The 24,848-nt window shown below is 37.5% G+C and overlaps 1 protein-coding gene across 2 annotated transcripts; it reads right to left on the bottom strand.

Annotated features, from left to right (window-relative positions):
- Positions 1–6,282: 6,282 nt before the first annotated feature.
- Positions 6,283–24,847, bottom strand: LOC116293639 (uncharacterized). 2 transcript variants are annotated; one of them, XM_089039521.1, is made up of 31 exons: positions 23,380–24,847; positions 21,293–21,535; positions 20,791–20,999; positions 20,446–20,565; positions 19,994–20,212; positions 19,497–19,610; positions 18,907–18,989; positions 18,544–18,723; positions 18,022–18,171; positions 17,669–17,737; positions 17,445–17,586; positions 16,932–17,103; positions 16,781–16,842; positions 16,599–16,652; positions 16,434–16,519; positions 15,598–15,764; positions 15,238–15,401; positions 15,107–15,168; positions 14,804–14,875; positions 14,177–14,251; positions 13,698–13,867; positions 13,119–13,245; positions 12,749–12,830; positions 12,342–12,482; positions 11,698–11,790; positions 10,994–11,108; positions 10,597–10,640; positions 8,493–10,468; positions 7,994–8,157; positions 7,391–7,729; positions 6,283–6,561 (listed from the first exon to the last, which is right to left on the bottom strand). In XM_089039521.1, exons 1-28 carry the CDS (start codon positions 23,888–23,890, stop codon positions 10,325–10,327), a joined length of 3,870 nt encoding a protein of 1,289 aa, XP_088895647.1. In that variant the 5' UTR covers positions 23,891–24,847; the 3' UTR covers positions 6,283–6,561; positions 7,391–7,729; positions 7,994–8,157; positions 8,493–10,324. The 2 variants fall into 2 exon arrangements, with proteins under 2 accessions (XP_088895647.1, XP_088895648.1); XM_089039522.1 differs by having other exon boundaries at positions 18,604–18,723.
- Position 24,848: the final 1 nt, after the last annotated feature.

Below are 24,848 nucleotides of genomic sequence, written 5' to 3'. Positions count from 1 at the left end.
GTCCCCCTTACTGCCTACGGGTTTGGTACGGGTAAAGTGGACAAATCGGATATTCGCCTAAAAGTCCGTAGAGTTGGCTCGAATAATTCCCGCGGCCGGCGCCGTTACGTGGGGGCAGGTAATCCCCGGGCGATTCCGAATGGTGACCGCGAGTCCCCCTTACTGCTGCTTTTGAAACTCTCATAAAAAATTCATCCTTTTGAAAAAGGTGTGAAAATGGTCCGAAATCGATCAAAACCATGGGCTATAGTCCATTCTTTTTTGCCAAAAATGCTCGAAAATCCCCTATTTTGAAACCCTCATAAAAAATTCATCCTTTTGAAAGACCTGTGAAAATGGGCCAAAATCGATCAAAGCCATGGGCTATAGTCCATGCTTTTTGCCCACAAATGCTCGAAAATCCCCTATTTTGAAACCCTCATAAATAAATTATCACTTTGAAAAAGGTGTGAAAATGGGCCAAAATCCATCAAAACCATGGGCTATAGTCCATGCTTTCTTCCCAAAAATGCTCGAAAATCTCCTATTTTGCAACCCTCATAAAAAATTTATCCTTTTGAAAAACATGTGAAAATGGGCCAAAATCGATCAAAACCATGGGCCATAGTCCATGCTTTTTCCCCAAAAATGCTCGAAAATCCCCTATTTTGAAAGATTGATAAATAAATTGTCATTTGGAAAAAGGTGTGAAAATGGGCGAAAATCGATCAAAACCATGGGTATAGTCCATGCTTTTTGGCCAAAAATGCTCGAAAATCCCCTATTTTGTAACCCTCATAAAAAATTCATCCTTTTGAAAAACGTGTGAAAATGGGCCAGAATCGATCATAAAATTGATCGATTTTGCCCCATTTTCACACCTTTTTCAAAATTACAAATTATTTATGAGGGTTTGAAAATAGGGGATTTTCTAGCACTTTTGGCCAAAAAGCATGGATTATAGCCCATGGTTTTGATCGATTTTGGCCAATTTTCACACCTTTTTCAAAATGACAAATTATTAACGAGGGTTTCAAAATAGGGGATTTTGGAGCATTTTTGGCCAAAAAGCATGGACTATAGACTATGGTTTTGATCGATTTTGATCCATTTTCACACCTTTTTCCAAATGACAATTTATTTATGAATGTTTCAAAATAGGGGATTTTCGAGCATTTTTAGGCAAAGAGCATGGACTATAGCCCATGGTTTTGATCGAGTTTGGCCCATTTTCACACCTTTTTCAAAAGGATGAATTTTTTATGAGAGTTTCAAAATAGGGGATTTTCGATTATTTTGGGGAAGAAGCATGGACTATAGCCCATGATTTTGATCGACATTTGCCCATTTTCACACCTTTTTCAAAAAGATGAATTTTTTATGAGAGTTTCAAAATAGGGGATTTTCGAGCATTTTTGGGCAAAAAGTATGGACTATAGACCATGGTTTTGATCGATTTTGGCACATTTTCATACCTTTTTCAAAATGATGAATTTTTTATGAGAGTTTCAAAATAGGGGATTTTCGAGCATTTTTGGGCAAAAAGCATGGACTATAGCCCATGGTTTTGATCGATTTTCGCCCATTTTCATACCTTTTTCAAAATGATGAATTTTTTATGTAGATTTCAAAATAGGGGATTTTCGAGCATTTTTAGGCAAAAAGCATGGACTATAGCCCATGGTTTTGATCGATTTTGGCCCATTTTCACACCTTTTTCGAAAGGATGAATTTTTTATGAGAGTTTCAAAATAGGGGATTTTCGATTATTTTGGGCAAAAAGCATGGAATATAGCTCATGGTTTTGATCGATTTTGTCCCATTTTCACACCTTTTCTATAAAGAATGAATTTTTTATGAGAGTTTCAAAATAGGGGATTTTCGAGTACTTTTGGGCAAAAAGCATGGACTATAGCCCATGATTTTGATCGGTTTTGGCCCATTTTCACACCTTTTTCAAAATGATGAATTTTTTATGAGGGTTTCAAAATAGGGGATTTTCGAGCATTTTTGGGCAAAAAGCATGGACTATAGCCCATGGTTTTGAACGATTTTGGCCCATTTTCACACGTTTTTCAAAGTGATGAATTTTTTATGAGGGTTTCAAAGTAGGGGATTTTCGAGCATTTTTAGGCAAAAAGCACGGACTATAGCCCATGGTTTTGATCGATTTTGATCCATTTTCACACCTTTTTCCAAATGACAATTTATTTATGAGAGTTTCAAAATAGGGGATTTTCGAGCATTCTTAGGCAAAAAGCATGGACTATAGACCATGGTTTTGATCGATTTTGGCCCATTTTCACATCTTTTTCGAAAGGATGAATTTTTTATGAGAGTTTCAAAATAGGGGATTTTCGATTATTTTGGGGAAAAAGCATGGACTATAGCCCATGGTTTTGATCGATTTTGGACCATTTTCACACCTTTTTGATAAAGAATGAATTTTTTATGAGAGTTTCAAAATAGGGGATTTTCGAGTACTTTTGGGCAAAAAGCATGGACTATAACCCATGATTTTGATCGATTTTTGCCCATTTTCACACCTTTTTCAAAAAGATGAATTTTTTATGAGAGTTTCAAAATAGGGGATTTTCCTGCATTTTTGGGCAAAAAGTATGGACTATAGACCATGGTTTTGATCGATTTTGGCCCATTTTCATACCTTTTTCAAAATGATAAATTTTTTATGTAGATTTCAAAATAGGGGATTTTCCAGCTATTTTGGGGAAAAAGCATGGACTATAGCCCAGGGTTTTGATCGATTTTGGCCCATTTTCATACCTTTTTCAAAAGGATGAATTTTTTATGAGGATTTCAAAATAGCAGATTTTCCAGCTATTTTAGGCAAAAAGCATGAACTATAGCCCATGGTTTTGATTGATTTTGGCCCATTTTCACACCTTTTTCCAAATGACAATTTAGTTATGAATGTTTACAAATAGGGGATTTTCTAGCATTTTTAGGCAAAAAACATGGACTATAGCCCATGGTTTTGATCGATTTTGGCCCAATTTCACACCTTTTTCAAAATGATCAATTTTTTATGAGGTTTTACAAATATCGGATTTTCCAGCTATTTTGGGCAAAAAGAATGGACTATAGCCCATGGTTTTTATCGATTTTGGGCCATTTTCACACCTTTTTCAGAATGACAATTTATTTATGAGGGTTTCAAAATAGGGGATTTTCCAGCATTTTTTGACAAAAAGCATGGACTATAGATTATGGTTTTGATCGGTTTTTGCACATTTTCACACCATTTTCAAAATGATGAATTTTTTATGAGGGTTTGAAAATAGGGGATTTTCCAGCATTTTTGGCCAAAAAGAATGGACTATAGATGATGGTTTTGATCGATTTTGGCCCATTTTCACACCTTTTTCCAAATGACAATTTATTTAAGAATGTTTCAAAATTGGGGATTTTCTAGCATTTTTGGGCAAAAATCATGGACTATAGCCCATGGTTTTGATCGATTTTGGCCAATTTTCACACCTTTTTCAAAATAACTAATTATTTATGAGAGTTTCAAAATAGGGGATTTTCCAGCATTTTTGGCCAAAAAGCATGGACTATAGATGATGGTTTTGATCGATTTTGGCCAATTTTCACACCTTTTTCCAAATAACAAATTATTTATGAGGGTTTCAAAATAGGGGATTTTCCAGCATTTTTGGGCATAAAGAATGGACTATAGATGATGGTTTTGATCGATTTTGGCCCATTTTCACACCTTTTTCCAAATGACAAATTATTTAAGAATGTTTCAAAAAAGGGGATTTTCTAGCATTTTTGGGCAAAAAGCATGGACTATAGCCCATGGTTTTGATCGATTTTGGCCAATTTTCACACCTTTTTCAAAAGGATGAATTTTTTATGAGAGTTTCAAAATAGGGGATTTTCGAGTATTTTTGGGCAAAAAGCATGGACTATAGCCCATGGTTTTGATCGGTTTTGGCCCATTTTCACACATTTTTGAAAAGAATGAATTTTTTATGAGGGTTTCAAAATAGGGGATTTTCCAGCTATTTTGGGCAAAAAGCATGGACTATAGCCCATGGTTTTGATCGATTTTGGCCCATTTTCACACCTTTTTCCAAATAACAATTTATTTATGAGGGTTTCGAAATAGGTGATTTTCCCGCATTTTTTTGCAAAAAGCATGGACTATAGATTATGGTTTTGATCGGTTTTGGCTCATTTTCACACTTTTTTCAAAATGATGAATTTTTTATGAGGGTTTCAAAATAGGGGATTTTTTAGAGTTTTTGGCCAAAAAGCATGGATTATAGCCCATGGTTTTAATCGATTTTGGCCCATTTTCACACCTTTTTCAAAATAACAAATTATTTATGAGGGTTTCAAAATAGGGGATTTTCCAGCATTTTTGGCCAAAAAGCATGGACTATAGCCCATGGTTTTGATCGATTTTGGCCCATTTTCACACCTTTTTCCAAATGACAATTTATTTATGAATGTTTCAAAAAAGGGGATTTTCGAACATTTTTAGGCAAAAAGCATGGACTATAGCCCATGGTTTTGATCGATTTTGACCCAATTTCACACCTTTTTGCAAATGACAATTTATTTATGAGGGTTTCAAAATAGTGGATTTTCGAGCATTTTTGGCCAAAAAGCATGGACTATAGCCCATGGTTTTGATCGATTTTGGCCCATTTTCACGCCTTATTCAAAATATTGATTTATTTATGAGGGTTTCAAAATTGGGGATTTTGGAACATTTTTGTGTAAAAAGCATGGACTATAGCTCAAGGTTTTGATCGATTTTGGCCCATTTTAACACCTTTTTCAAAATGACAAATTATTTATGAGGGTTTCAAAATAGGGGATTTTCCAGCTATTTTGGGCAAAAAGCATGGAGTATAGCCCATGGTTTTGATCGATTTTGACTCAATTTCACACCTTTTTCCAAATGACAATTTATTTATGAGGGTTTTAAAATTTGGGATTTTCGAGCATTTTTTGGCTAAAAGCATGGATTATAGCTCAAGGTTTTGATCAATTTTGGGTCATTTTCACACCTTTTTCAAAATGATGAATTTTTTATGAGGGTTTCAAAATAGGGCATTTTCAAGCATTTTTGGCCAAAAAGCATGGACTATAGCCCATGGTTTTGATCGATTTTTGCCCATTTTCACACCATTTTCAAAATGATGATTTATTTATGAGGATTTTAAAATAGGGAAATTTCGAGCATTTTTGGGCAAAAAGCATGGAGTATAGGACATGGATTTGATCCATTTTCGCATATTTTCATAACTTTTTTAATTACATTTTCCAGATGACTCTTTCGACGTTTTACTAAGCTGAATGGGATTCGAGGTGGAGAAAAAACCCAAGACATATACTAGACGATCTCAGCGACCTATTCTTCCCACAATTATGATCTCGTGAATCACAGTAGTAGGCTGACTGAATCAGAAATACGTTTTTAATATTCTTGTATAGATACTAAGAAGAATTTTTCATCAGGAGTCGTTATAAAAAATAAGAACGATTTTAACCACATCTCAGGAATCTTTGTTTATATACTTTTATTTTTAACGATAGTGTATAATGCTAATTATCTGAATTTTTGAGAATTCCAAAACTTAAAATAATAAAGGCGAATTCATTTTTTAAAATATATTTTAAGATCATTGTCACCGAAAGACACTCGTTATGGATTTTGAAAAAGCTAGACCAGAATGCATCTCGTTTTTGGTTGAACTAACTTTGTCACGTGACGATTTCCGGCATATTGGATGGTCAATTGTTGTCATGATTTTAAGCAAAGTCTAGTCTTTCTAAGTTATTTTATTTAACATGGAGCGTCTCTTGGTTCGATTAATATCTCATTAACAGCACAGTATGGAGGTTGAGTGACTGAGTACACTACAGCGTTAGCAACATCCTGTGGTTCAAGGATCTTGGTTTTGCTGCTCATGTCGAATTGTTCTTGCGCCTGGAAAACCAATATGATAAGAGTTACTTACCAGAACATCGCGTCCCTTCTTGGCCGAGGTGTAACGAGTTCTACGTCAGATATCTGTGGTCCACAGGGAACCCATAGCAACGTTATTACTCTCTTACCTCTGCATCGTTCTGACGTCACCTGTGTCATACAGAAGTATAACAATATTTTTTTGTTTTTAAGAGGGGGGGGGGGGGGGGGGGGGGGGGAGGGGAGGGGAGGGAGCATGAACTTTAACAAGTGGTTTTGTTGAATTTTGTCTAGGTTTCATACCTTTTGGGGCTATTTGCTGACACCCTTTTCATAATAATAGACTACTGTTCAAATAGGTAGAATTTCCTTTTATTGTTTTGTACTACACAGTACTGTTTAATTACATTCGTTATCTAAGGCATATCGTGGGTAACATGGTCTCTTTCTGCTCCATCGCCTGTCAGTAGAGTACGTATGACCAACTTTGACCGACAAACATGAAACTTGAAATAAATGTCTGCAAACTAGAGTAGATTAGGAAAAGAAAAACATATTGAACCGTGGTTTGTCGAAGGAACTGACATTCTGGTTATCATTTACGGCACACATAGAAGTCCCAAATTCTTGTGTACCTGAAAAAGTAGAAATATAATTAAAGTCAAGACCATTCTACTGGTGAATAGACCTCTTTACCTTCGCTGTTTGTTGTGCACATTTCAGACCATGTGATGCCACTCTTGGGAGTTGATTCTTTCATGTGTAAATATTTAAACATGTTCGTCATAAAAGAACAATTCTCAAGGGAATGTCATGTGATCTGAAATGGTCAATTTGCATACGAAGCTAAAGAGGTGTAATGAGGAAAGCGGATGTTGATTTCACACAGTCGGGATCGCTCGCTGGTTGAAGTTAAGTGATCAAGAGTAATGAAACATGAAATGTAACTTTGATGGATGCGCACGCACTCTAGTGTAACAATCTAATGTTATGCATGTAAGAGAAGACCAAGTAATTTTGGTGTAATGCGAGAAAGGCACGGTACTGGCATGTCGTGACTGTGACCGTGTCAATACTGCATGTATCAGTAGTGATGTGGCGCACTGTGATTGGTCCTGTCATCTATTTTGTACCGTGACCGTGACAGTACTGCATGTGTCAGTAGTGATGTGGCGCACTGTGATTGGTCCTGTCATCTATTTTGTACCGTGACCGTGACAGTACTGCATGTGTCAGTAGTGATGTGGGGCACTGTGATTGGTCCTGTCATCTATTTTGTACCGTGACCGTGACAGTACTGCATGTGTCAGTAGTGATGTGGCGCACTGTGATTGGTCCTGTCATTTATTTTGTACCGTCACCGTGCCTTTTTTGCCTTAATACTAAAATAATACAGTTTAACTTTCTTGCAAATCAATATCGTTTAGAATAGTTTTCTTCTGAAAATCAAATAGGTGCTCTTACTCGTTCTGTACCGAGCTGTTATACTCGCTTCTTATACCAGCTATGTCGTATCCATCTGGTACCCAGAACTTGAATGCACTTCCAAAGCAGTTTTGCCAACCAACCCAGTAACAGTCTTTATGGGAATTTCTCTTTCCATAATTGCAACACGAGATTTGATATTACACCCAGATTCACCGTATATTTCCGATACAAATTTTCCTGTCGGACAAATGTAGTTGAATTTGCCGGTGCAGTTATTCAACTGATGATCACGAGTGTGATTTAAAGAAAATTCTAGTTTTACAGAACAGTAAAAACGCCAATCACTGTTTAGTCCCTTTATGGAAGAAAATTGACCTGATGGAAATTAAGAAACAAGACATTAGTACTGCACGTTCAATGTTCGTTCTATGTACATGCTATTTAACAACTAGCTATAGTACTAGTCTCTCGACAACACCAGTTACAACAACTACAACAACAATCATCATTAACATCATCATCATCGTCGATTTCATCATCATCATCATCATCGTATTAGGCTAACTATATACCAAATAGCTGAACAGAAGACGGCCATATGGAAAAATTTGACAATTATAGTAGAATTATAGTACTTACAAGACGCGAGCAATCTAGACCTACGGCCGTCCCTTACGCCTTGATCGATGTCCCGCCACGCGGAAAACGGTGAGCACGCAAATAGGTCGTCGATCACCACAACAAGCAATAAAAAGAGCAGAGCTATTTTCATTTCATTCATCATGGACAGACGGTAGTAGAACCTTACAAAGAAATAAAACACAAACACCCTTATATCTATCGTCAGCATTGATTGGTCATGTTGTATCCCATATACAGACTGGTTTCACAGCCCCCATGTGGTATTGCATAAAACAATATAAAAATGTTCTCTTGTCCTGTAAAGATATTGCATTGTTTCTGCCCAACAACATGTCTGCTGTTAAACCAATATACTGTGTGTTAGTCCCTCTTCTTAATTCTTTCTCTTTCACAGTTATTCTACTCTTTGCTTTCCCATTTTACATTCCCACCAACTGGTGATATGTGCTTCATTCAGATTACCGCGGCTTTAGATAAAATACTGATGCATGCTTACCTTAGTACACTCGTTCCAGATGACTCCCTCCTCGTTCTACCAAGCTGAATGTGATTCGAGGTGGGGATAAAACCCCAGATATATACTAGACGATCTCAGCGACCTAGTCTGCCCACAACTATTGATCATGTGCGATGGAATAGATCAGGTTTCCCATTCTGCCTGATCTTATGCCCTTTTGGCAACCCGAACAGTTGAAAAACGAACAGTTTTGGACATGTTCATACTTTCTTTTCTTGCAAAATATGCAGCTACAAAAGTAAAAGATTGGGGATGTGGTTTTCTAAATTGTCTTCGGCCAGAATTTCGAGGCAGTCTTTATATTACCCTGACAACAACAGCAAATCTAAACTTTAATTTTCATTTTCTTTTTTCAACCTAAAAATTTTGGAAAAGTTCCATCATGGGGCCATTATGCTTTGCTAAACAATAGCGATAGCGAGACAAACAGCTACTTTCCACGATCAGATGTCAGAGCAGAATATCGGACATGGAACTAAGCTATGAACGACAGATCTCGTGAACCACAACAGGCTGACTGAATCAGAAAAACTTTCGTTTAAACTTAACATTTTTGTATAGACGGGCCGGGCAAGAAAGATTCTTGTCGGAGCAGTTGGAATAAGCATGAACGATCTTAACTACATCTCAGGAATCTTTATTTTTATACTTTGAAATAATAATGTGAAATGTAAATAAAATGTCAGAATTTTTGATATCCAAAACTTAAAATAATAAAGGCGAGTTCTTTTCATATATTAAGATCATTGTCACCGAAAGACTCTCATCATATGGTTTTAAAAAAGCTAGACCAGAATGCACCTCGTTCGATGTTGAACTAAGAATAATTCGTTTCGCGAGGTTTGAAAAAGCTAAAAATGTATGCTGGTCCATTTTGTTTTGCGCATTTGAAAAATATAATTGATACTTGCTCCAGTCGTCTATGTTCCAAAGAGCGCTTGGATGCAAGTTTTTAAAAGAACTGACTCGTAATCTACGTTATTCCCCATATTCAATAAGGTTCTAAGACCATAATAATTGGCCCTTAAAATTCGAGTTCTTTGCTCTACCGTTTTACCTATACTTAGTGATATTGGACTACGATGAGGCAAAACATAGGCATTACATAATTTAGGCAAAACGTCTGTAGGCACAAGACGCTTAAGGCGACGCAGAGCTGCTGTTTCAGCATACACTTTTTTCAACATATCGCCAATATGCAATTTAAAAGATAGATGATTATCGATTGTTACTACTAGGATCTTAAGACTGTCTTTAGTTTCTATCGTGTCATTTGAGATCTTTAAATCATACTGTTATCACTGTTTCTAAGTAAGAAGTTATCGTTGAACCAGACTGACAGTTTAACAATATCCTGGTTGAAGGAATACTCCAGCACAGTTGGACATACATCAGATGAATTCTGAGTAGTGTCATCCGCATAAAGACTCAATTGACACGGTTTTCTTTGTTATTCACAAGGCTTTATTTTTTTTATAACCCTCATTATAAATGCGAGGTCAATATATAGTTATTAACCCGGTTAATAGCTATATATAGACCGTTCGCATTTATAATGAGCAACATTTGATAGAAAACCTTCTCAATTGATAAATAAAATACTTAATTACCTCGAACGTCGGCAATAAGCCTATGTATATGGCTTATTGCCTCCGTTCTCGGTAAATAACTCTTACATTGATGTGGTTCATGAAGATATCGAACAGTAGAGGTCCTAAAGGTAACTTGGTCACGTGGCCATTTCCGCCATATTGGATGGTCAATTGTTATCATAATTTCAAGCAAAGTCTAGTCTTTCTAAGTTATTTTATTTAACATGGAGCGTCTCTTGGTTCGATTAATATCTCATTAACAGCACAGTATGGAGGTTGAGTGACTGCGTACACTACAGCGTTAGCAACATCCTGTGGTTCAAGGATCTTGGTTTTGCTGCTCATGTCGAATTGTTCTTGCGCCTGGAAAACCAATATGACAAGAGTTACTTACCAGGACATCGCGTCCCTTCTTGGCCGAGGTGTAACGAGTTCTACGTCAGATATCTGTGGTCCACAGGGAACCCAGGGCAACATTATTACTCTCTTACCTCTGCGTCGTTAGAATGGTTACCAATTTCAGTTCTGACGTCACCTATGTCATACAGAGATTATCATTGTAACTGTGATGAATATTTACCGGTCTGGAACAGGTACATGAAACCTTTAATAACAGCAACCACCACCACGCAAGGCGATAACAACATCAATAGCAGCAGTAACAACAGCTAAAGCAGCAGCAGTAACAACAGCTAAAGCAGCAGCAGTAACAACAGCTAAAGCAGCAGCAGTAACATACCAGCAGCAATACCTGCAGCAGCAGCAGCAGCGGCAGCAACGACGAAGACATCAAACACAATGAAAGGAACTTTTTTTTTGCTGATGAGGAATCTAAACCATTGAAAAGTGTTACCTGACGAATCTAGAATCCGACAGACAACTCCATACCTGGTTGAATAGTAGTAACTTTGACCCCTGTTCCAGCTATTTCCTGCCGAAGTCCTTGACACACAGCCTCCACGAAGAACTTGGTCCCAGAATAAACAGAAAGTCCTGGGAAAGCCTGGCGATAAGAGTTATAATTTTGACATTTAGCGATAAAATATGGTCATTGTCTTAGGTATGATGCACGCAATCAGTGGGCAAATGAAGGGCGCGGGGAGGGGGGGGGGGGGCAAAGGCAAGGGGGGGGGGCAAAGGCAAAGGGGGGGCCCCTCCCTTCGTGGCAACAAAATAGCGTAATTTTATAGCGTGATTTAACTTTTTCTCTAAGTTTTGCAAAATACGTAAAACGAAATGCCGGCGAATTTATTGTACTCTCACGTCGTCCAAAAATTTTACGATCAACTTTACTTTGAAAAAGTACTCAAACAACTTGTGAAAACGCTTTTGTGCTTCCACACGAACACGAGGCTAGTCAATATCCTAGAGTCCTAGACAATAGTTATTTAAATTGTTTTCTATAACTCGGTTCGGTGTACAAAATTCTAAAAGACTGATAACCGATGTTAAGAATGCAAAACAAGATGGCAGAATATTTTGTTAATGTCTCTGAAACACACCCCCGAAATCCCATGCGGCAAGAGTTCGGTACCAGTCTCTTTTTGGAGTTTATGAGAAAGATAATAAGCCAATCAGGTGCTTAGTTTTACCTTTCTGCCAGCGCTGGAAGAGATTGTTATGATGTGTCCTTTGCCTCTTTCGAGCATACCAGGTAGAACTGTACCAATGCCATTCAACACCCCCTGCAAAAAAAAAAAAAAAAAAAAAAAAAAAAAAACCTATTAGAATTAAACTAATAGTTACTAATAATTATCGGCGACCAGAATGCAACACGATCCCGAAAACGCAAGCATATGGCTTTTGTCAATAACCAATCGATATGAAAATGAAAAGAATCTTCCACTGACGAAGCTAAAAAACTACGCTATGACGTGAAGCAGCTCTTTGATCTAACGCGTTTATTTCTGATATCTCCTCGTAAAAAAAAGTATAAGATTCGTCCCTAGTGTCACCCTTAAACAGTCACACTCATGACGTAGCGTTTTCCACTGATGACGTCACAATTAAGCATCATGGGATTGAAATGGGGACAAGCCTAGGCCAGCGCACATTCTAACATGTTTTATAGCCTCTTTGTTTCTATCTCATGAAAGAACTATGGTTTTTCGATTGATATTCTTCTTCTTTTCCTTCTAATCCAAGCCTTAATTTGCAATGGTTGTCCGCAATTCGATCCCACAAGGCTTTGCGATATCTATTTTTCGTAACCGTGAAAAATACTATTCCTATTCACCTTGCAGTTTATATCAACCTGTCTTTCCCAGTCATCCATGTGACAGTTCTTCATGTATTGGTAAAACATGATCCCTGCACAATTAACCATGATACTGACTGGACCCAAGGTACTCTGTGTTCTTTCCACTAGATTCTTCACCTATAATCATTAGATGGAAGTCATTAAACCCGTAAAATAAATATTAGACTAATACACTTTAGTAGACCAGTACACGTTGACTAAGGGAAAGGAAGGACGGCTGCAGGTAGACGAAACTTGCCTCACCTTGAAGGAAAACAATTGAGTTCTCTTCAAGAGGGAAAGGGGTGGATCACATGTGTATAGGAACGTCAGCACGTACGGAGTCAAGAGTAAAGGGGAAAAGAGAAAGGGTTGTTAGAAACTTTAGTTTTATGCAATAGTACCTCTGCTCTGTTCGTTACGTCTGTCTTGACTGATATCGCTGCATCACCAGAAGACAATATCTCATCACGAAGCTGTTCCAATCTACAATATAAGTATAGATTATCACACAACGCATAAACACAAACCCCTGACGCCTAAACTCAAAGAGAGCCGACAATATAGACGTCTAGTTCGATACCTTGAAACAACCACTGGGCTGATCTAAGTCAGGCATGGCTTACTCACGGATTGAACCCTGAAGCAACCTCTGGGCTGGTGTAAGTCAGGGCACAGCTAACTCACAGATCAAACCTTGAAACCACCTCTGCGCTGATCTAAGGGCATTTTTGCGTGAATTGCAATCAGTAATTGTTAACATTAAAGTGTTACCTTTCTTCTCTTCGAGAAGCTAATGCCACCTTAGCGCCAGCCTCGGCCAAGGCTTTAGACACAGCAGCTCCGATTCCACTAGATGAGCCTGTTACTATGGCAACTTCTCCTTCGAGTGGGCGTGGCCCTTTAATGTTAACAACAGAATACAAATTTTAGATAAACACGCACACACAAAAATAATAGCCCCCTTCTGAGATATGCCTTACTTGTCACGCATAAAGGGTTCATTGTGAGGCTTCGTGCACAATGCTCAGGAGAAAAGAATTGAATTTAGCACGTAGCCTCGTACTGAAACCTTTGTGCATGACAAACGAAGCATATCTCGAAAGTGGGCTATTTATTTCACTTGATCATCAAAGCAAAATGAATAGCTTCATTCGAAGTGGTGCAATGTTTCTTATTATAGACCATGTGTCATTTGAGAATATGATTCTTGTTTTGGGGGAACATATTTCCAAGATGGCGTCTATTCGTCTCGTAAAACAGTCCCACAATGCACTGCAATCCCAACTCGACCAGTTTTTTTCCTCGAACTCGGGATGACTAAATTAATGTTGATAAATGTTTTGTTGACACCTTTGATGGATTTCTTAGGTGGTGGTAAAACGCCCTGATTGACAAGAGAAGCGAAGTATGTATTTAGAAGATGGTGGTTGATCTGTGGGTAATTCACTTGGAAATGCTTCATCATTCCTTCTAGGTTCGTCTGGGAGTATGTGCTAAGCTTCGAGAAAAATGACGAATCCCTGTGAACAAAAATAGACAAAGAAAAAGTCATGATTCTGTCCATGATTTTGTAGTGTCACTACCATGTCTGTTATACCAGGAAGTCGTAAATTGAGAAGGGGAAAGCGAACAAAAATGGATGGAAGATACTGCCCATCATAATCGCATCCCTTCTTTCTCTTCACAAAAATTTCATTTCTCCAACAGTAGGACTTCTACAGGAAAACCAGAAGGACCTCTGGGTAAGCTGAGAACTCCAGCATAAGAGACTGGACGAGGCTAGAGACACACAAGAGAGCCTAGTTCAAGGAAGCCCTTCCCATACTCACTTGATCCATATTTCCAAAAGTCTAACTAACATACTGTGTTCTTCGGAAGATTTTTTCTCGTTCAGTTCTTCGATTCTTGAGAAAAAGTTTGGAAATAACGGTCAATTAAGTCACATTTACTGAATAGACCTTTTCCTTAAGATTGTGTGCCCATCCAAATTTAAGAAACTTTACGGGCCACGATAATAATAATGGGGTTCTTATATAGCGCATTTCATATTGTCTCAATGCACTTTACATTTATGAGCAGTGGAGGACTTTACAATGAAAATTGTCATACATTTTTATGAGATTTTTCAATAAGAATTCATAAAATCGATTATTCTCCTCTTAAATATAAAACTGTCTTCTCAATCTTACTGAATTTGCGTTTTTCAGTTTTGTGGCCCGTCAAGTTGGATGCGCACGCAACCTTGAGAAGACGGTGTATTGCAACATAAAACTGTGAGTTGCAACCTAATAATAATAATAATAATAATAATGATAATAATAATAATAATAATAATAATAATAATAGTAGTAGTGCATTTATATAGCGCATATCCAAATGAATGCTCTATGCGCTATAATAATAACAATAATAATCAAAAAATAATGATAACTAAAAATAATGTGATCAAAAGATACCTCTTCTTCCATTGATCAAAAGAGACGATATTGAGTTGATAACCATGAATAGTCATCCATTCGAACAACCACCTGAAATGATACATTAAGACAAATATAATGTGATTAGGGGATGGTGTACGCAATGCCTATAGGGTACAGCTGTGAACTATTTTGTTCAGTGAAGTGTGGTGAGGTGCGGTCAAGTTTATAAGATACAGTGCTTTGTGGTGTGTTGTGGTTTGCATGGTGTGGTGTGGGCTCATAAAAAATCCCAACTGTCTGGTCTACTGGGAAGAGTAGTATCTATAACAACACTCTTACTCTGCTTCCAGTGGTCTTGGGTTGACCAGGTGATAAACCTTTCCAATAGTCATAGAAAGCTCCTACAAAAAAAGAATAAAAATATCATTAGAAAATTCCTGTAGCACCCGAGTAATCTCACTGCTTGTTACCTGTGTCATCTTGACGATCATTTCGCTAACGAAATCAACCGGAGTCATTTCCAGTCCCCACTCTACTTGAGGAGCGGAGAGGGTCTCGGCACAACCTTGGAGCATCAGCAGAGTAAAGTCCAATGGATTCCAATATCCGTTCTTCCGGTCACCTGACAAATTACCTGTAAGTCAAAGATAACGTTAATGTACTTTTATCCCAATTCAGACCACATGTCAATTCCTTGAGTACTATTTCTTTCTCTAGCGTGGGTACTATCAGAATACTATTCCTATTAAAGAATCTTTTACATGGAGTAATTATGTTTAGATAACAAATATAACATCACGTCATGTGACCTGTTCAGAATGACGTCATACCTAGTCTGTAGATAACCATGGGTAAGCCTCGTTCACGCGCTCTGATAACAAGCTGCTCAGCAACCCATTTTGATTGGGAATAGCCATCATCCAAAAGGTGAGCGTACTGAAGCATGTCAGCATCTTCGGAACATTTAGTCAAACCATGAGGAAACACGGCATCGGTACTGAAAATAATGACATTATTTTTAAGGTTGGATTTTCTTGAAGCGCAAGATAAGGTTTTGTCCTTGATACTTCAAATGTTGACGATACCCTGAAAAAACCTCTGGGCTGATCTAAGTCAAGGCAGAGCTAACTCACAGATCAAACCCTGAAACAACACTCCCATAGGATATAGTCTTATCTTCCTTCACGTCATTGCGTACTGTGGTTTCAGAGTACGTTTCTCATATAGCGCAATGGTCTTATCTTCCTTCACGTCATTGCGCGCTGTGATTTCAGAGTACGTTTCTCATAGCGCGCCATGACTTATTTTTCTTCACGTCATTGCGCGCTGTGATTTCAGAGTACGTTTCTTATAGAGCGCCATGGTCTTTAGCGATTGACTTATGTAAACACACATTCGTTTGTGACACGAGATTGGAGGAAGCATCAGAGGACCATTCTTCCACGGAGGACTATTCTGCCATGCTACAGATGAGTGTACTACCGCTAACGCCACCCTTGATATCCATACTTTACTAAGGGGGGGGGGGGGGGGCGCACGGGTTTGTCATGATATCCCATAATTTTTAATTAGAAAATCAAAAACACAACTTCTTGAAAAGCCTCGTGTTTCTTACTCAAGCGAAGCTGAATTATAACTGAATTATAAACGATATTGATCAAGGTACCTTATGTAATGAAGGGGCTTTATCTTGCTGGTGCTTGCGAAGAGGATTATGTTCTGTGTACCAGTAACATTATGTCCCCGAAGAGCCTAGAAAATCCATAATAAGGAACACAAGATAAAGTGGCATTTTAAAAGAATCGGTGCAGATAACATACCAATTACTAACCGTGTAGGGGTAAACCATGTTGACACTTGCTGCAGCATGGATGATAAAGTCGATCTAAAGCAATTAACAAAAGAAATAAGAGCAATTAAAAAACTCTAAGTCTAAAACTTTTCTATCAAGCTCTAAATTTTCAAAGTACTTTAAAAATCATACAATGAAATAAAATAAGATTGTCTGATTACCTCTGACGATAAGAATATAAAATCTTCTTCGCTCATACCAAGATTTATCAAGGAAATGTCGCCTGTGGAAATAAAATAATATAATAAACCTACTGCATTCTACGGTAAAATAATGTAAGAAATTTTAAAAGTTTCAAAGCACAACGCAAACCTTTGACTGCGGTAACCCTGTGTTCAAATCCATACTCCAAATACTTCTCTTCTTCATTCAGAGTGTGCCCATTGTTATTCTTTGGTAGGATGGAGTAACGTTCTAAACTTGCTCTGATTCGATCTTTACAGGTTTTATCTGGTGCCTCACGAACTACACAAAATACGTGGACCTAAAAAATAAATAAAGAATAAGAAGAAAATTATTAAAGAAACATTGCATGGGAAAATTAGAAATAGCCTTGCAGCAAATAAAAATTAAATATCTAAAGTTTTCATTTCCCGCCTTTTTTTTGACGCGCCCACCATTATCTGTAACATATTTGAGAGATGGAGACGCGTGTACCCTTTTCCCGCCAAATTATCTGAATGCGCGCGCGCCTTTTTCCCGCCCTTTTTTGACGCGTGTACCATTTTCCTGTAACATTTGAGCCGTTTCGACGCGTCTGCAATTTTCCCGCCAACATGCCAAGCATGCGCAGTTTACCATTGTTTGTCATATATGGCTCATTACCTTGGTATGTTTTAACAAATCTCTCAACAGATAAGCACCAAGAAAACCAGTAGATCCTGTCAGTAAAACGCGACCACGGTTCCATCGTCGAGTATTCCTGAAGTTCCCTGACCTCCAAAACGCACGTAGGATCATATCCATGCTGAAAGTGGTTCGAGAATATTTCATGATTCGCTTGCATTCGTCCATGCATTCAACTCACTGCTAATGACCGACGTACTTACTTGACGAATCCTTGGTTGTGATGTTCAACTTCTCCCTTCAGATCGATGTAAGTTTCCATGGAAGCGCTTCTAAATTACAAGGGACAAAAAAAATACTGATTCAGAATCCATGACGTGTAGCCTTCATTTAGCAATAGAGGTCCTTACGGTAGAAATTCTTTTTCTTATTGCAATTGTATTTTCTAACGATATGCCATGGATTAAATATTAGCATCATTGTTGGGTTAGGGCGTTGCCAATTCGCGCTAAATAATCCCCTGGGTGTTGGACTGTGGATAAAGATGCCCTTCTTCGCTCCATCTATTTGTCCTTCAAATATCACTAAAATAAGGACAGGCGACAGGCATGCGTACCTGTATTTTTGAGCACCATTATGGAGTTTATCATCAATGATGTTGGCCATGTCAGCAACAGTCGGAAAGAGAAACAAGTCTTTGACAGCCAGCTCGATGGAGAATTCCTCAAGTATCTTGGATAACAGACGCGCAGCTAAAAGTGAATGACTGAAAATGAAAAATAGTAATGAGAGTCATTTATGCCACAAGAATAAAAGGAAATGAAATGTTTTCATTCGACTTCCCAGAAAAAGAAACGACACAAAAAGTATAAATAATTTTTTTTTTTTATTTCAGTAAGAAACATTCCTCGGTCACATATATGCCTAGCTTTAATAATTCTTCCAACTTTTTTATTGGTTTTCAAAGCTCACTCACTAAACTTTTATCTATACCTTTAAGACCGATGAACATGGTATGAGATTCCCCTCATGACTGTCGCGCGCAACAAGCTACAACACGAATTGCTTCGTGTGAATCGACCGAACAACTAATTTGGCGTAAACAGATTTGCACCACTTAAAGGAGATACAAACTCACCCTCCCAAGTCGAAGAAGCTTTCATGTATATCTACTGTTCTGACGGATAAAATTTCACACCATATCTTAGCGAGTTTTTTCTCCGTCTCTGTCGTTGGTGTTCCCTCTTCGTCGGCATCGTCTAAGTCTAGAGGGGGAAGACTTTTCTTGTCGAGTTTTCCCGACGCCGCTACAGGGATGCTAGAGTGGAAGGGTAGAAGCGAGGTTAAGAGTGATTATTTGAAGGGGCTTAAGAAAATATACAATCAAGGTAATTATAATGAAATGAAATGGCGATATCAAATGTACAAAAAGATAGAAAAATGAAAAAAAGCAAGAATGATAATAATAAAAAATAAGAAGTATACGTTTAGACTAATTCACCTCTGTAAAAGAACGAAATGTGCTGGTATCATGTAAAATGGAAGTCTGGTTTTCAAAGCCGCTCGCACTTCTTTCTTGGTAACCTTAAAATAAACGAACAGAGAGAGGAATAAATGGCTAGTTTGGTTGACTGAATAAAGTGTCCTCCAGATCAAAGACACATCAAAGAGACAGACAACATATAGATAACAGACTTAATGTTTTCCCAATTCAGACCACATGTCATTCTCTTGAAAATAACTGATATTCTTTGTTTGAGTGTATCCATCACGTGCCGGCGTTATAATCCAGCTTGGACTACCTGTGGTTAGATGGTGGAACGAAATTAAAATCCCAGTGCTCTCGGGAATTGAATTCTTTCTCATGTAAAACGATTGTATTGTTCCTGTCATCTAACAAAGCTGCCGTCACGTGATGGTGCAAAGCCTCTATATCCATGTTTTTTCTCATTCGCAACCACTTAACACAGAAATAACACTCTAGAGAATGATACGTGGTCTAAAAACAGAAGCAGAAAACCAGTAGAACCAATAATATTATAATAACAATATATAATAATGATAATAATTATGTATGTAGACGTGTTTTACCTTTCCTTCTGGTACCACATATGCCACTAGATATTTGTCGGTACCTTCTTCACCTATGACTAGTACTACGCATGCGTTAACCATCGGCAGTGACAAGAGAGCTGCTTCTACTGCCTGAAAAAAATTGGTGGAAATCAAGTATCTACAGTTTTTCTTTGTCTTTGTTTTCTTCCTTTTTCTTTTAAAGATAAATATGATTATCATCACCATCATCATCAGGTATTATCATCATCACTATCATCACTAGCTATGTATACCTGCCACCACCACCACAACCACTGGGACCAACACCATCATCATCATCATTCATCATTTCCATCATCACCATGTATATTCATCACCACCATCATGTACCATCCTCATCGTCATCACAATATGTATTACCACCACCATCATCATCCCCATATATCATACTGTCACATCATCCTCATCATGCATAATCGCCATCATCAACATCATTCATCATTGTCATCATCAATTTCATCCTCGACTTTTACCTGGATTTCGATACTGTATCCCCTGATCTTCACCATAGAATCACATCGACCACAAATCTCTAAGTAACCACTAGAAAGCATGTATCCCCAGTCACCAGTCTTGTACAGTCGGTCACCCACAGAGGCCGGGACTGCAGCAGGTCGATCGATGAAGCGTTCTTTATTTAGCTTAGGTCTGTTCAGGTATCCACGAGCTAGTGTTGGACCTCCTACATAAATCTGTTTAGGAATAGGTAAGAAAAATATTAGAAAGAAAGGATTAGCATAAAAGGGAGGGAGGGAGGAAGAGAGGGAAGGAGAGATAAGAACGACACTTCTCATGCAAATATAACTGTAAAAGCTAGGTATATGCTACGAAACTAAATAGACCATTTGAAATTGTTGCGCACTTGCAAGACAAAGCCTAGATAGCAAAATTCTTAACAGCATTTATAAATTAGGAAAGTTCAAACCTCTCCAGGGACTCCAACAGGCAACGGCTGCATATTGTCATCCATAATCACCACTTGTATGTCTGGTAGCAGTTTACCCACATGGCAGAACTTACGTTTGTTCTCGTCTTTTTCTGGTAGCTTAATAAACAAGCAAAAAAGCAATAGAATAAATAAGGAAACAAACAAACAAATATTAAATTAGAAAAGCACATGTAGTGTGCGCTGCTCTCATCTCTGTGTTTGTAGGTTCATTCTCAAATCGACCAAGTATAATATTGTTGATGCACACTAGCCTTATAAACTGCACATGCTGAAAACCAAATTATTTACCTACAAAATTATATGTATTAATTCAGTTTTTACCTCATCTTGAAAGGGAATGTTTGTCAGATCTGAAGTAGCAACATCATGGCACTCAGAAATACTGTACAGGTTCAGAAGGCGTATTGATGGCAACATCCTCATGGCACGGTCACGGAGAGCTGTTGTCACAACCTCACCGCACAACCATACTTCTCTAAGCATTGACAGGTAGGTTTTCACATCTAACTCTTCATAGTCTAGGATGGCCTCTGTTGAAAAAAATGAGATTCACAGGCTTTAAAATATTCATACATAGAAAATAAGCAACACAGCTGCATGCAGCTGGAAGGAAGGAAGGAAAGAAGGAAGGAAGAAAGGAAGGAAGAAAGGAAGGAGAGAAGGAAGGAAGGAAGGAAGGAGAGAAGGAAGGAAGGAAGGAGAGAAGGAAGGAAGGAAGGAAGGAAGGAAGGAAGGAAGGAGAGAAGGAAGGAAGGAAGGAAGGATAGAAGGAAGGAAGGAAGGAAGGAAGGAAGGAAGAAAATTGAAGCAGTGCCTTACTTACCAAACAGTGAGGGAGTGAACAAGATCCTAGTGATTTTATTCTTCTTCAAGTAATTCAACAACAATGGTGGATCATAAATGACATTGTCTGGTATAACATACAATGGAATCCCCGCCAGCAAAGATCGAAGCATCTCCCAGACAAAGAAGACATTACATGCGACTCTATCATCTGTGTCGTATGGGTAGTTTACCGTACGCCATGTGTATGAATATACTGCACCCCTATGAGGGCAAGCAATACCTGGAAATAAACAGACTTATGTTGAAATAATTACGATATCAATAATTCACAAATAATGTGGTCTGGTCTAGGGGAAGATCATAGGCTCTGTCCAATGTCAACACTGCATTTGTTATGATAATGTGTCAGCTATTTTACAGTGAGGACGTCACTTGAATCATGAACACTTTGAGGGTTTTTTTCCACTTTCTTAAAATGCATACTGTAAATCATCCCTCAAGCAAACTGATTGGAAATAAGATTCATTTTGATCACCTGGTGTATTTCAACTAAATGATTTAATTTTGAGGGTTTAAAACAGTAAAAAGTCCTGGAAATAATAACCTGGAAAAAAACTCAAGATGTTCACTGTTAAAGTGTCCTTATATTACTGTGACTATAGGTCTTGTCACTTTTTCTTGTTAGCATGTCCAATAGACTTCAATTACCACACAATAAACCCTCATTAATCTGCAACTAATATTGTAAACCCTGTGGGGGGGGGGGGGGGGGGGAGGGGGTACTCCCATATATGGACTATAGGGGGATGTTCCGCTAAACAAGATATGGTTTTTCAAGCTTCTTGTCATAAACAGGGTATGTAATTTCACTCAAGTTCCAAGTTCTTCCTGAGTTTCCTGTCATATTTAGGGTTTCTAAATTTGTATTGACCGAAACTGGTTATTATGGTTGTCAAAAAAAATATACACAAGCTGACATGATAATTGAAACAGGAACTCAGTGCAATTAATTACATCTTTTGTCATAAACAGAGTCTACAAATTTGAGTTTTTTTGTCATAAACAGGGTACCCCTTTCAGAATCCCAGCAGAACACCCCTACCCAAATCCTGGTGGAGTACCCCCCCCCCCCCCCCCCCCTCAGTGTAAACTATGAGACATGCTTTCCTTTATGCAGGTATTCATTCATTGTGTGGAAAAATGTTTTGAAAAAAAAAGTAAAGACTAAGATAGGTCCAATATTTGTCTCACATGCTGTCACATTTATACTAGTTTGGACAAACCATTTCTGTGCACACAGAATTCATATATACACAATGAGACATTATTTCTGACTGCATGTTATCCAAAAATAATAATAAAAGTAAAGCTTAGAAGGGCTAAACATGGTATGATAAGGAATATGAATTAATCATAGGACATACGTACAATTAAATGTAATTAGTTCTTCATAAAAATATAATCTAACTTTTTATCAATACTTTAATTTAATCATTCTTGAAATAAGAGGAAAACACTTCTGAAGCTAAAGAGGGGCTATCAATCCTAATTCAACATCATAAAAATTCGCAGTAAATTACATTTCAATAGTCATTAAAATATATTAATTACAATAAGAATGATAAAAAATTCATTCTATGGAAATAATCCCTTTTCTTGTGTTTTGGGTTTGTAGTGGTTCTTTATTAAGAATTTTTTTCCAAATGAGAAAACACAATTTCATAAAGTTTGTAATACTATTTTTGTTGTCGTTGTTGAAAAAGTAAAAGAGAAAATGAGAATAAAAGGAAAAATCCAATCAAAGTTTCAAAATAAATTATGTATAGGATTGTTGTTCAGTAATCAGAAAAAGCAATCTTCTCTTAAGGACAGTCATTAATCTTTCATTATTTTAAAGGAGTATTTTTGAGAAAATTACTCTTTACAGCCCTAAAACAAGTAAAAATTTTAAATCATAGCTTTTATAGTTAGTTTAACAGAATTTAAATTAAATTTTTGATCTCAATGTTTTTATATTCTTACTAGCACACTTACAGATATTCTATGAATTGGTAAAAATAAATGTTATTTAGTAATAAAATATGAGTTTAATTATTAGTTTGAAAAACGAAATATTCTTAATACCTTTCGGTTTTCCAGTCGTTCCAGATGAGTACACCACATATGCGAGGTCATCGAGAGATGAATCAACTGGTGGAAGACTTCCAAGCCTTCCATTTTCCTTCTTCAGCCTTTCTTCCCATCCTTTGCTCAACACAATAGCAGGAAAGGTCTCTGGTAAACGGTTTCGAAGGTCCTCAGTGGTTACAACAGTGACTGGTTGAGCATCTTCCAGAATAGAATTAAGCAAAGGTTCAGGATAAGACAACTCGAGAGGCATGTAAGCACCTCCAGCTTTCAACGCAGCGATGTAAACAATTGGGTACTCAAGACACTTTTCCAGGTAAATCCCAACAACTTGGTCTTTTCCACAACCTTTATGACGAAGATTCAAAGCCAGAATATCCGTTATTTCATCGAGTTCTTCAAAAGTTAAACTTCGGCCATCATCACAAACAACGGCTTGAGCTTTGGGGGATTTTCGCGCTTGTTTAACGAACATTTCGTGTAGACATCCATCGTTTTCGTACTCCATGATCAGTAACTACAGCTTTCGAGGTCCAAAAGTCCACTGTAAGGCGATGTGTAATGCGAGAAGGATGTTGTTTGTTTTTAAGACTTTAACCGACGATCAAAGTCTTCAAGAACAACGAATGGATAGCACGTGGCCGTAAAAGAAAGAACGGATATCGAAGGTCTGAACAAACTGGTACTCTTTTGTTGTTGCCAACTCTGGTTTTTTTTTTTGTTGAAAGTATTGATATTGATATGAAAGGCAAATCCAGTTATTTAAGAGTGTGGGAAGGTGTAATGATGATACGGGGATAGTACGTGGTCGTTTTATTTAGGTGCAGTGCCAACTTTCGAGGGAAGACTGGTGATGAAATTATTATCCTTAGGGAAAACCCTTGGTGGTGATAGTCATGTGCAGTATCACCTGATCATTGTTATTTCCGTTGAACATCACGTCTTAACACAGGGTGACCGAGAAGGGAAAATTATTTACCTAAATGCAAGTACTATTAAATAGTACCGAGATTGAAAAAATCAGAGAGGCTTCCATAAACCCATGAAACAAAATGTACCAACCTAATTAGAGTGATTTAAGAAAATGTGCGAGTGCTCTGTTGAATTTTACTTGATCATTGAGAAAAAATAACCACACAGAGCGAAAGAAGTGCTATTTCTCAATGATCAGGTAAAATTTTGAGGCTTTATTTCACTTTTCAATGATTTTATTGAAATTTTTGAAGAACCCCCATATATTTCCTTGTAACATGACAGCACAGAAACCAAGCTTGGACTACCTGTGAGCAAGCAAGTTTTTAAATTTCTTTTATGATACACAGTTAATCACAATAACCATTATTTTGGATAGGAAAGACTCAACTGAAAGTGCTCTCATAAAGCAAATTCTCCAAACTAATTAGAACGCAAGATTCATAACAGTTATTTCATAAAGTCGGATAAACACAATAGAAAATGAAAGAATT

The sequence above is a fragment of the Actinia tenebrosa genome, unplaced genomic scaffold (genome assembly GCF_029948245.1).
Source record: "Actinia tenebrosa isolate PJP-AT-01 unplaced genomic scaffold, QUT_ActTen_1.0 PGA_scaffold6__47_contigs__length_16458017, whole genome shotgun sequence".
Classification (NCBI taxonomy): Eukaryota; Metazoa; Cnidaria; class Anthozoa; order Actiniaria; family Actiniidae; genus Actinia; species Actinia tenebrosa.
Note: the sequence above shows the minus strand (reverse complement) of the source record. Positions and strands in the feature narration are given on the sequence as shown.

Bases quoted from the DNA above. Each gene is read 5' to 3' on its own strand.
- LOC116293639 (XM_089039521.1), bottom strand. From the start codon at position 23,890: ATGGAGTACGAAAACGATGGATGTCTACACGAAATGTTCGTTAAACAA. The intron at 17,104-17,444 runs GTAATGAGCCAT...TTTATTTTTTAG, and splicing joins ATTTGTTAAAACATACCAAG to GTCCACGTATTTTGTGTAGT. The intron at 11,791-12,341 runs GTGAATAGGAAT...TTTTTTTTGCAG, and splicing joins AGGTTGATATAAACTGCAAG to GGGGTGTTGAATGGCATTGG.